Source organism: Macrobrachium rosenbergii, chromosome 49 (genome assembly GCF_040412425.1).
Source record: "Macrobrachium rosenbergii isolate ZJJX-2024 chromosome 49, ASM4041242v1, whole genome shotgun sequence".
NCBI classification, from domain to species: domain Eukaryota; kingdom Metazoa; phylum Arthropoda; class Malacostraca; order Decapoda; family Palaemonidae; genus Macrobrachium; species Macrobrachium rosenbergii.
This window is the reverse complement of record NC_089789.1, coordinates 31746106-31759581: the sequence shown is the minus strand read 5'-3', so window position 1 is coordinate 31759581 and position 13476 is coordinate 31746106. Positions and strand designations below refer to the sequence as shown.

Genomic DNA, 13476 nt, shown 5'->3' with positions numbered 1-13476 from the left:
GCGCGAAAGGCAGATCTCGAAATATATGCATCATCGATGTTTGTGTTCGAGTAGGATACAAAAGCAATTTTTTTTTTTTTTGCGTAATTTTTCCTTGTAAGTATAAATAGCTTCGTCATTCTGAGGTAATTCGCGCGCGGTTGCGATGAGGAGTTTCCAATTCTTCGGTACTTCTTTTTTTTAATATTTTAAATTCTCCTCTCATCTTTCGTTACCTTTTCTTAACCAACTCCCATTCTATGTCTATGTGTTAGTCTATGTCTTAGTCTATGTCTATGTCTTGGTCCATGTCTTGGATTTTCCAATTCTTCGGTACTTTTTTTTTCAAAATATTTTAAATTCCCCTCTCATCTTTCGTTACCCTCTCTTAACCAATTCTCATTCTATGTCTATGTCTTAGTCTATGTCTATGCCTTAGTCTATGTCTTAGTCTATGCCCATGAACAGATTTTAATATATCGATATCAATGGCCCTGTCTTCAAAGAGAGTGAAAAGCCACTAGAATCTTATATTTATCTTATGTTCAAAAATACTCTGGCATTAGCAGACACTGAATTATGCCCTGCATCGATATCCGACATTTAAAATAATCAGTTTTAAGTTAAAATTAAAAATAACTTTCAAAGGCATTTTCAAGAAACATCTATTACGAGAAACGTTAAAATTGGTCTTGAATATTTTTTTCTTTTCCGAAACGCGTGGCTGACGACAGTAATCGGAAGCATACACGGTGTTTTAGATGTAGAACTAGACAAAATTTTTAAAAACATATAAGGAAAACTCTCGGTACTCTTGCCAAGAAAATATATACACCCGCCCACGTTTTGGAATAGAAAAATAGAAAATAATAATAAATACAGGCGAAAATGCACTTTGGAATGAAATTCAAATAATTACTTCAAAATCTTCGTCAGTTACTGAAGCAAAACCTGTTTTTCAGTTGCCTTTCGTAACGTCAAGAAAAAATCGTAAATAAAAAGTTTCTTTAACAGCGTCTGAATAATCTTAACGGTGGTAGTTGCCCTTTACACTCAAGAAAGCAAAAGAAAATAAAGGTCTCTTGAAATGGAGTTCCAATCATTATCGCCTCCAGTTTGTTTTCCTTTGAGCCCTCGCGTAGCGAAAAGGTCTTAATTCATTACCGCTTCCTCGTCCCAAGACGGAACAGTCATCATGGCGGATAATTCTAAAGGCATCCGCGTTCTTAATGCAACATAAACTGGCTCCGCGTCTATATTTGTAATGCCTTGAACGCCAGGAATGTTCGCTAGGGGCGGGGGCGGAGGTTAGGGGAAGGAGGTGCAGGAGGGGGAGGAGGAGGAGCAGGAGGAGAGGGTGGGGTTGAAGAAGAGGAAGAAGGAGAAGAAAGTCGCGTAGGCTGAGGAGAAGATCTGAATTAGTTTGAGTAAAAAATATAATGATAAAAGGTATTGTGCTTGTTGATAGAGTCACTTGACCATCCACGCGTCAAATCATCTCCCAAATGAAGATTGTCCCAGTTCATTGTAACACTCCTGGTCATAGCTGAACCTTTCTTCTTTTTTTTTTTGTTGGGAGGGGAGGGGTAGGTGGTTGCTGAGGAGGGGCGGGGAACATCATGTACAATAATACCAGCCAGTTATCGCGAATGTTAGATTTAACAACCGTTGTGTTGTTGAACTAAGGGTTCACTGGATTAGCGATTCTAGCGTCACATGACCTACGCCCTACGCCCTCCCTGAGCCCCTCATGACGCCTTTCCTAGCCCCTCCTCCTGTAGGCTCCTTCGACCAGTGCCTTTACTCCCTGAGGGTCCTCCTCCTCCTCTTCCTCCTCCCCCTCCTCCTCCTCTGCCAGATTGGAAGACAATCAGCGAGTGGTGTTTGGCCTACGAAAGACAATAGCTTCAACCTATGTCGACATTTAAGCTGCTGGTCAAATCACGTCGCCAGAAAAGAATTTCAGTTATGTCGGTTCCGTGATTGCTCTGTTGCTGAGGGGAATAACCATTGTTTTTGGAACCTCTGCGAATTTGGGGGGGTGTCTAAAAGAACCTGCTTTTCATTAGAGCTAAACAGCTTGCAACAAAGTTTGAAGGAATTTTTCAAACTTTTCCAAAATATTTACATTTTACTATTCAATAAAAATATCGTTCATAATTGTGAGCGTTCACGCAATAAAAAACTGGACTTTCTTAATCGTTATCATTAAATCAACAAACAATCAGACCGGAGATCTCTCTCTCTCTCTCTCTCTCTCTCTCTCTCTCTCTCTCTCTCTCTCTCTCTCTCTCTCTCTCTCGTCTTTGAATACTTTTAAAGAATGTGTCTTTTATCAAACATTACTTCCTATCAACAAGATAAGAATTAAACTCCACAAGTGCTCACGTCATAAATATGGTTTCTACGAAGTGGAACTAAATTTCTCAACACTAAAAGCAATCTAATTGTCGCTGTTTATTGCCTGATAAACAAGAAAGAGAAAACATTGGCAGGAAGAGAAATCCAGAGCTTTGTACCAGTGGAACAAGCACTCGCAACTATTTATGTTCCCTTTCTGCAGGTAGCTAAGGCATCCTGCTAACGGTACCAGGCTCGTAACGGTATGATGCAAGGTAATTACACGTTTTCAGGGTCTTCTTCACCCAGCTGGCATTGGTTGTTTTAAATTGTAAATATATTTTAATGTCTAAACGAAATTTTTCCCGTTTTATTCATAGAGCAATTATATGCAACTTATGTATTATTTCTTGATATATATATATATATATATATATATATATATATATATATGTGTGTGTGTGTGTGTGTGTGTGTGTGTGTGTGTGTGTGTGTGTGTGTGTGTGTGTGTGTGTGTGCCTTGACTTTCGTTAGTTTGCCTCTGTCTAAACTACCGTGAAATGAATAAGTCCATTACGACGTCGTCATGAACGTAACTTTCATTACAGAGATAAAATTAAAACTTTTTGCTAACCATTCGCAGGGGTAACCAACCGGTGCTTGCTTCCAGGAGAGAGAGAGAGAGAGAGAGAGCTTTGCCCACAAGGCAGAGCAAGCCACGATTGACAGTAACCCGTTACAGAACCTACAGTTCAGTCACACTGACTCCTCTTCTCCCGGGGGAAAATCAAATACAGAATTTCTGTATTAGGATTCATATTTCATGATATACTCAATTAATTTTTTTCCTTCCTTGGGAAATGGTCTCAAATGAATGGAGGCCTAATTAGTGACCTTGGTTCATCCGTCAATCGCGAAACCAATTAATTGCTTTATAGTATAGCTCGGTTCTCTCCAGTTAACCTCAGTCAAACAAACGTTTCTCTTAGATGTTGCCATTGTCTTCACAGGAAAAGTGTGTGTCACGTCACTTAACATAACGGTGTTAAACACACAACTGAAAAAGAATAAAGGAAAGGGGTGTGGGAGAGAGAGAGAGAGAGAGAGAGAGAGAGAGAGAGAGAGAGAGAGAGAAAATGTGACAAGGCAAACGGGATTTTCTCTGGGTCGGCCTTTTGAGGAAAACTGCTTTGAATATGTCTACAAGGTCTCGGGAGAAAACGAGAGATATTTTGAGCGCTTTGTTTTGTAACTTGTTTTTATTTCTTGTTTGAATTCGAAAACCTCTTGGAAACAAAAGTTTCCAGTTGTTGTTCGAAAGATTTCACGAAGACGAGAAGGTTTCTTGGAGATTTTCTTCTCTCGCTTAATCCGAAAGGTCTTGAAATCGCGAGAGTTATTGAAAGTTGCTTATTTACCTCTCCCAAACGCGGAAGAATCTGGAGAAAACGACAGTAGGGTGTTGTAGCTGTTTGTTATGTTGTTGTTATTGTTGTTTCTACTGTGTCTGAGCTCCTCTAACATTAAATACAAGGAATCTGATAGACGAGAGATATGTCACATCAGGTTTACTCACCTGAACAAGAACCACATTTCTTGAACAAGTCTCTCCGATGTTTCTCCTGTTTACAACAGCTTTTACCTATGTGTTTATCCTGTTTATTTGACTGTTTTTACCACGGAGTTGCTTATTACTCAGCAAACACAATGTTTCTTTATTGGATATACGGAAGTAACGAGGAGGAAAATGAAAAACTAGGAACCAATGTCTCCTTTAGTCTCAATATTGTCATTTCTGAGACACTTTCTGTCGTGTTTTCTGTGTCCTAGAAAAACTCATCTTGAATCCATCTCAGCAAAGCTGGTTTTGAACATTGTTGCGATATCAAATAGTTCATGGCTTTAGGTTAGTCTGAGTGAGTCTGATCGAAGATCGTAAATATGTCGATGCAACGTTGAGGACTGTCAGTCAAACAAATTCAAACTCACTCATCTGACCTTTGTCTTCCGATGCCTTTGTTTGTGAAACTCATGCAGCGATTCGAGTTTAATTATTTTCCTTCACCTGATCTTGGAAAGGTGTCTATTCTTTATTTCCCCCCCAAGGAAATGTTCATCTGCCTCTTGGCTTGATTACTAGTATATAATTTGGAACTTCTTTTGTGATGACATATTTTTGATGCTGGAAGTTTCAACTCGTTTGATTTACTTCTTATTAACCGATCTCGCTTCATTTTTTTAAATATAATTCGTTGTCTTTTACGAGATATTATTTTTTGTAGTCAGAAAATCGAGACTGCAAGACAGATAAAATTTGAGTTGGATATTAAAGTAGGGAGAGGCAGTTGGTGGGTGAAGGGGAAGAGGGGGAGAAATCAGTTATTCTAATGTACCTTCTTTAAAGACACAAACTATCTGTGTGACAGAAGTTAGAGACTTCCACATCCTAAGTGCGAACAATATGAAGGGACTGACTTTCGAACTTACAAGTTAACCAAATTATGAAAAATTCTGACATGTGCCAAATACATGCTGTATATCACTTTTAGCTAATCCAGAAGTAATATAACCCAACTGAACTTGTAGTATTTATTACTTATCTTGGGATTATTACTCATTGGCATTTCTTACTCCATTTTGAAATTTTCTTACAATAACAACTCACTAAAATTCCATCTCAGTTATCTTTCATCTGAACAAGACTTTTAGAAAGACCTTTTGATTTATCTGATCTATTTCGATTTATTCGTGTAAAATGAAGAGATCTAAATTATGTCGAATCGATTACCTGAACGTAAAAGAACCCCAAAAAATTACCCCAGTTATCTATTTATAAAAGGTCCCAAAAACGTCACCCCATTTATCTATATATAAAAGGTCCCAAAAACGTCACCCCAGTTATCTATATATAAAAGGTCCCCAAAACCTCACCCCAGTTATCTATATATAAAAGGTCCCAAAAACGGCAACCACGTTATGTATATGTAAAAGGTCCCAAAAATGGCAACCAAGTTATATGAACGTAAAAGGCCCCAAGAATGACAACCAAGTTACCTATATGTAAAAGGTCCCAAAAATGGCAACCAAGTTATTCATGTGTAAAAGGTCCCAAAAATGGCAACCAAGCTATGTATATGTAAAAGGTCCCAAAAATGGCAACCAAGTTATATGAACGTAAAAGGCCCCAAAAATGACAACCAAGTTACCTATTGTAAAAGGTCCCAAAAATGGTAACCAAGTTATCTATATGTAAAAGGTCCCAAAAATGGCGACCAAGTTATGTATATGCAAAAGGTCCCAAAAATGGCAACCAAGTTATATGAACGTAAAAGGCTCCAAAAATGGCAACCAAGTTATCTGAACGTAAAAGGCCCAAAAAATGACAGTCTAATTACCTGGAGGTACATGGCCCCAAAATTACAACCCACTTATCTGAATACAAAAAGCCTCAGAATTAACAGTCTATGTAACTTATTGTCAATCATTTCTAAACCATATAGAAATTACATGTTTATTTTCAGCACTGATAAAGCTGGTGATAAATTTTTTCAATTCTTGCTCCAGCACAGTACAGTACAATGAAAAATTTTTACAATTTTGTGAGATTAAGATGGCTGTGTAAATCTACGAGATCTATAAATCTATAAAGCATATAATGATACATGTATATTTCTTCACAGTATAAAGTAAAACATATTGCTAGATACTTACCTTTGAGTCTGGTTAGGTCAGTAATTTTTCTTAAACAGTTATCCACACAATTCAGATCAAAATGCAAGCTAAAACACTTAGACAGTTCAAATAAATAAAGCCAAAAGGACACAATACAACACCATTATTAAAACCACCTCTACCTGATGCCTTGAAAAAGCAAAATTAAAATACATATGTGATACGTATTGATACACCAAGTAGCATGGCCACTTCTTGTGTATCTTTGTGATCTGCTTGTCAAGCTAATTACGTCAATAGATCTATTATAAGGTTATTAATAAACAATATTAATAGAAAACTTATCAAACGCTGAGACTATTCGTCTGTTATTATACATTAGCATACAAAACTACTTGCCGTTATTGTAAGCAACTGACAGCACACATTTTGGAATGTTGTACTGCTGTGGTAAGAATTTTGTAAACAGGAAGCAAAGAATTTTGTCACAGGGAAAGCGATAATTCCAGTCAGGGAGGGGGAAAAATATTGATACAATTGGGTGGATGAGGATGTTGCAATGGGGAACTTATAACTTTTTACTGAGGGAGGGAAACATTTTGTAACCGGGTTGGTAAAAATTCGTGTAATGGAATAGTGAAAATCTAATAAGAAGTTTTGTTACGTGAGGAAGATCTGAGAACTTGTTCTTCCTCAGCAGTTATATAATGACAAGACAGATTCACAATTATTACTAAAAATCTGTAAATACTTCATTGCTCTTGGAGGGGACAAAGAGTTTGATGAAACTTGAGAAGAAAGCTAAAAAATAAAAACGCAAAGTTCTCCTGAAAGGAAAAGGGACAAAGGAAGAAATTCGTCAAAAAATATCAAGAAAGGATATACAACGTTTTTGGACAGACAAATAAACAAGGGGGGAAACTAAAACAAGCAAGAAAATAAAAGAAAAGTCGAGCTTTCTTTGGGACGGACAAGCAAACAGATCTAACTACAAAGAAACGTTTTCCATTTCTCTTTTTTGGAAAAACTTACTCTGGAAGTGGGAAGATACGAGAACCACTCGGGTCTAGTCTTCCGTCCCTAGAGGTGCCAGTGAGAGTGAAAGAGAAAAGAAGGTTGAACAGCGAACACAACTGTACTGGTTTTCAGGACGCTGTTTCTTGTGTTCATACATTAGCCCATAGTACTGTGTCATAAGAGCCTTCACTCTTGAGTTACGTAATGGTGAGATTCTACATACCTAAATCTTCAGTGTACTGAGATATTATTTGTTCTCCACACTTCACCTAAGTCTTCAAAATTTTTTCAGTTTGTTTAGGTGATTCTCATCTAGACGTTACCTGCATTCTCAAAATCATCAGTGTATTTTAACATTTGCCTATTTTACATAAATCATCAAACGAAAGGCAATCATTTTAGGAGAGTGCCTGACGTGATGGATGATCCACAAGTAATAAAAAAAAATCTATAATTTGATTCTTACCCTAGATTCATCCTTCAAAAGATATGACACATACCATCATGTATTCGAACCATTCTACTGTAAATATTCTATATTTATACATGTATCAAATACATATATGAATTTATTTATCTGTAATAAAACCATGATGTCTTCATTGCCACGTTACTTAGAATCATATATTTCAATGATATAGATAACAGCATTTTCACAAATTTCACATTTTCTTCAATTAAATCCATCCCAAAATCTTATCTGTATTTGTAGAAGCGAAATCTTTAAATAGAAATAAACATATTTGAATTACAATGAAGATCTGAAGCACTTGGAAGTATATGGTAATTTGTTCAGAGCTTACTTTAGTGTTCAACTCATATTTCTTTTTATTTCTGTTCTGATGTCTAACTTTTATGTTCTCTAACTTAAATTGGTGCTAAATTGTCTGTACTGGTGCTGATCTGTTATTTTAATGGTTGCAGTTTTGTGTTTGCTGTGATAAACTTTTTCTAACTCCGATGATTACGTATTCCTGTTTGGTGATAAATTTTGTGAATGAATCTTCCTTTAGTTTTGAGGGTTAAATTAATTGTTTTCTTTTAAAAAGTGAAATGGCTTTGCTTTCGATTCAATTTTTTAAATGTATATCTTTTTATTTAGTGTCAAAATTGTTAAAGCTCTAGTTCTTGTTTCTTATTCCTAACATTTTCCCTGTGTCTAAACTGTAAACATTATTTTCAGACCTTAATTTTACGTTTCTTCTTGTGTCGAACATTGTTTCTGGTGTCTGAACCGTTTCCACTTCTTAGGATCCTACTTTAGCATTGATATCTAACATTTTTATCTAGGCATCTAAAATTTAGTGCTTTGTTTTAAATTTCTATTTTGGACGTGATACCTAACCTGTTTCCGGGTGTCAACATTTTCCTCTGAAATGGATCATAACTTTATTTTCGATATCCAACGCAAGTGTATGTACCTAAACTATCAATACTTTGGTTTATGCATTTCGTTTTGATAGCAATCATTTTCATTTCGCCTAACTAAAGTTTCGGTGCCAAACTTACCTGTGGTAAGGTTTGATTGGTGATTCGGTCGTTTCCAAGTTGAGCTGGTCGCTGCTTTGGCTGTCTCCGAACGACTCGTAGAGGCGAAGACCCTCGGAATTGAAACGATTCTGTTGGAAAATGAAATGAAATCTCATAAGAAAATGTAAGTGTAAGAGAGAAGAAGAAGAAATAGAAGGAGAAAATGTTAGTGTAAGAGAGAAGAAGAAGAAATAGAAGGAGAAAATGTAAGTGTAAGAGAGAAGAAGAAGAAATAGAAGGAGAAAATGTAAGCGTAAGAGAGAAGAAGAAGAAATAGGAGAAAATGTAAGTGTAAGAGAGAAGAAGAAATAGAAGAAGAAAATGTAAGTGTAAGAGAGAAGAAGAAGAAGAAAAAGAAGGAGAAAATGTAAGTGTAAGAAAGAAGAAGAAGAAGAAGAAGAAGAAGAAGAAGAAGAAGAAAGAAGAAGAAGAAGAAGAAGAAGAAAAATAAACATTGTAAAAAAAAAAAAAAGTAAAATGTTACAAAAAACCAAATGGAGAAGGAGGGTGAAGCTGAAGAGACGCTTATTACTGTTTTTACTATTGAATAAATTAAATGTGTAGATCAAGACATGAAAATTTTAGTTCGTTTTTAATAAAAAGATATTTCGCAATAAAATGGATAACGTGCTAATAGACACAAATAGAATTAATTATTCGTTTTCTTTGGTTAATAATAATAATAATAATAATAATAATAATAATAATAATAATAATAATAATAATAATAATAATGATGATGATTATGTTCTAAAATGAACATCAAATATGAGGAGCACTATAAATTATTATTATTTTGCTTGCTTTTAATATACTTTATAAAAGAAAATAATACTAAAAGACTAAAAGAAATTTAATTGTATATTTTTCAGTAATAAAATGGGAATGTAGTGAAGGTCATTTGAAAATATATATGTATGTGTGTGCTAGGAGGTTTTAAATTATCTTAAATGAAGATAATGATAAGTAATTTGATGAAAACAGGTAAAAAGATCTGTTCCTATTTCTTACACCTACCTATATTCTTTACGAATAAAAAAGCACATCAAGAGTCAACAAAATTATGAAAAGCTTTAGAGAACAACCTAACGCCTCCTAGCCTCCCAATACTTCATCTCGTCCTGTACGCGTAAACAGAAAACAATACATGTAAAATGTAGAGACACTTGAGCTTACTCATTTTTTTTGTGTGAGAAAGAGACCCAGACAGAGACGATGACTAATGCAAATAGAGCTTAAGTAATGTGATAAGAGAGAGAGAGAGAGAGAGAGAGAGAGAGACAGACAGACAGAGAGAGAGAGAGAGAGATAAACCGTGTGAAACTAGAACTAACCTTCCAGACAGGGTTCAGAAATTTGACTAGGAAAGATCCCCCCCCTCCCGTTGACAGAAGGAAAGTCGCGTTCGCTCTCGTGTTACAGACAATAATCGTCTTCTTCACAGCTTGAAATTGCCATGGGGGTTAGCCAAAGGACTTGACAGGACTCCTCCTTGACCAGGGGTAGTCGGAGACGCCGGGGCATCAAAGACAAGTTGGGAGAGAGTTACTGCTTGTGTTGACACATATCTGGTGAGTGGGACTAACTGTTCCATCTCCTGGACACTGATATGGCTCGCTTTCTTGATGTTGTCAAGCAGTCTCATATATATATATATATATATATATATATATATATATATATATATATATATATATATATATATATACATTGATCTCAATGCATTTGGACCTAAGGGTTTGTAGTCACAACCGTATCCAAATCGGGTGAGGAATTCTAAATGCTTGTTACAATTACACACGTAACTGGTGAAAAGTGACCAGTAGACTCTATACATACATACATACATATGTATACATATATACATGTATATGTTCTTTCTTTCCTTTACAGGAACCAGAGGTGACAGTAATGTAGCACTCTTCAGGTAATCAGGTTAATATATTTAATAAGAGCACATAAATCTATTTCAAAAGATCCCAGTTGCATTGTCAGTGAGAAGACTGTCTTTAAAAACGTGATTTATCATGGAAAGCCCTGAGAGTGAATGCACTTGCTCATTAGTATCACCATTTTTCCACTTGCTTTCCAGTAACATTGAACGAATAGTTTCTTGTCTCCTATCTATAGTTACCATCATTAATGTTGGTTGATATGCAGTTATTTAGCTGTTTATATCTGCATTCAGAGTGGAATACACAATCAGACAATGCAAATTATTATAAGTAATGCCTTTTCCATGATGTTGGTTCATAATGAAAGTGGCTACCCTTTCACATCTATGGTCGAGTGCCTCTGCAAAGTGTTGTAAGAAACCACTTGACTTTTTATGACACTGCAAGTTTGCTTGGACGGTTGTGAAAGTGTGCCGGATGTTGCCGGCTTGGAGGGGTACACAGATACCTGTCTGCCATGTCGGCTTATATAAGGCATTGGTCATATTTTCTCTCCCTCTACATGATGGTGATACTGTTCGGTATTACCACGAAGACGCCAAATTATCTTCTAAGATACATTCATGATCTTAGAAGACAATGCTGTGATGACATTCTCTTGGTCGATTGGTTACTGTTTCTTGCAGGTCCTCACTGTCGACAGTTTTTTTGCATATTTGAATTCTCCCTTTTTGCCATATTACCATTCTTTTATAAAGCAGTCTGCTTATGGTTCATGGTTAAAAGCTGTTGGATATAGTTCAATTACTGTATTTTTCTGAAAGCCCTCAATATGTCATGCCAAGGAAAGACTTCTCTTCATTTACACACTCACATATATATATATATATATATATATATATATATATATATATATATATATATATATATATATATATATATATATATCGATAAGTAGTGTCCTACTACTGAAAATGTTCACATGATAATGGATATAGCTAACCATGTGTTGTGCCTTCGAACATTCCTGAAAATTTATCAAATGAAATATTTCTGGACTACTTGAAACGTACCTGTTTTGCCACACAAATATGAACTTTTCCGCTTGATAAATGGTGTAACAGTGGGATTTCCATATAATTTTTCAACTGAAAACAGTGACTCAGGTAAAGGAGAACCCACTGTTCCCGGGTCAATATATTATATCTCGTTTCATCTCGGCTCCATGCGAAATAAACTCTCAACGGTTTATGATCATTTCATCTCGCACTGGAAATGGTTATCTGCTTGAGATGTTTTCAATTTGCATTTGAAGATCACATCAGCTTATATCTTGCTCTGTATTTCAGTGGTGTTGTTTCATCACCCCACTCTTGCCGTGTACACGTGTGTGTGTGTGTGTGTGTGTGTTTGTGTGTCCATTTGAGCGTGGGTGTGTGTTTTGGAATTAGTGATTATGAGTGTGTCGGTATATATATATATATATATATATATATATATATATATATATATATATATCTCTATATATATATATATATATATATATATGTATATATGTATATATGTATATATATATATATATATATATATATATATATATATATATATATATATATATATATATATATATATATATGCGTGAGTTTGTACGTATGTCTGTGCATTACCCCATGCATGTGTATAACAAACGCTTTGTATTACCCAGAGTAAATTAAATGCCAACAAACGAAGAATGGCACAAGAGGGGTTTAACGAATTATGTATGCCTCGTCTAATGGGTCTGACACGATGCACTGTGCATTCTAATTAGCTTTGGCATAAATCCCATTATTTCTGACCAAACAGATTTATTCATTTATCTATTAAATGTACAATGCATTTATTTATTTATTTATATATATATTTACTTATCTATCTACTTATTTATCTATTTGTGCTACCTTTTTAATAATTTTGCGAAATAGCTATTAAAAAATTTACGCCTCACTTTTTATGTTCTTTCATTTTTATTTATTTTTTCTTCATTCATTCTTTTTTTTTAAGTTCTTCGTCTTCATTAGTGTATACTTGTCTTCTGGTTTCGTGTTAATCTATTCAGTTCATCAATTTACCCCTTGACACGTGTCTGTCTGTTTGTTTGTATTGACGAAGCTGGTTGTTATAAAGTTGTAAACACAACATACGCAAATATACAATTAAGTAAACGCTCTGTCAACTTGGAAGTGATTTAAAAAGAAGAAAAAGGAAATAAAGGGATAAATATGCGAGAGAAAATACTCAAGCAGACAGCGGCCGTTCACAAAAGAAATAAAATAGAAAAATAGAGACTGTAAGTTATTACAGTTAAAAAAAAAAAAAATATATATATATATATATATATATATATATATATATATATATATATATATATATATATATATATATATATATATATATATATATATGTTTTAAACATTGAGGGTAATAGAAGCAAGAAAAAAATGCATAGAGAAGTTTTCTTCGGCGCTAATCGAGTTTCGTACAGCCGTTCTGGCATATAACCAAGGCCACCGAAAATAGATCTATCTTTCGGTGGTCTCGGTATAATACTGCATGAGCCGCGACCCATGAAACAACCACGGCCTGTGGTGGCCTATGCTATATCGTTACCAGAAGCACGATTATGGGTGGCTTTAACCATAAATAAATAAAAAGTGCACTGGGGCTAGTGGGCTGCAATTTGGTATGTTTAATGATTGGAAATTGGATAATCAACATACAATTTGCAAGCCCTCTAGCTCAGTACTTTTTAGATCTGAGCGGACAAGAAAAAAGTGTGGACAGAAAAAGTGCGGACAGAATAAAAGTGCGGACGGACAGACAAAGCCAATACAATGGTTTCATTTTACAGAAAACTAAAAAGAGTAAAATATAGAGGGTAAAAGAAATTATCGGTGAAACTGTATGAAAAGCTTCCTTGATACTAATGTGAAAAAATTTGTTCTTTAACATTGAGGGTAAGAAAAAAAAAATAGAGGGGAAAAGAAATTATCGATGAAACTGT

At 35.1% G+C, this 13476-nt stretch overlaps 1 protein-coding gene across 3 annotated transcripts in view; it reads right to left on the bottom strand.

The window, feature by feature from the left end:
• LOC136832242 (protein eiger-like) overlaps positions 1–13476 on the bottom strand; it is a 195126-nt gene that overhangs the window by 27149 nt on the left and 154501 nt on the right. For 2 of the 3 annotated variants that reach the window (XM_067093106.1, XM_067093107.1), the window contains exon 3: positions 8518–8627. In XM_067093106.1, coding sequence (XP_066949207.1) covers positions 8518–8627 — 110 coding nt within the window. Of the gene's footprint in view, positions 1–7023; positions 7072–8517; positions 8628–13476 lie in introns of all 3 variants that reach the window. The other variant, XM_067093105.1, reaches the window with a different exon arrangement.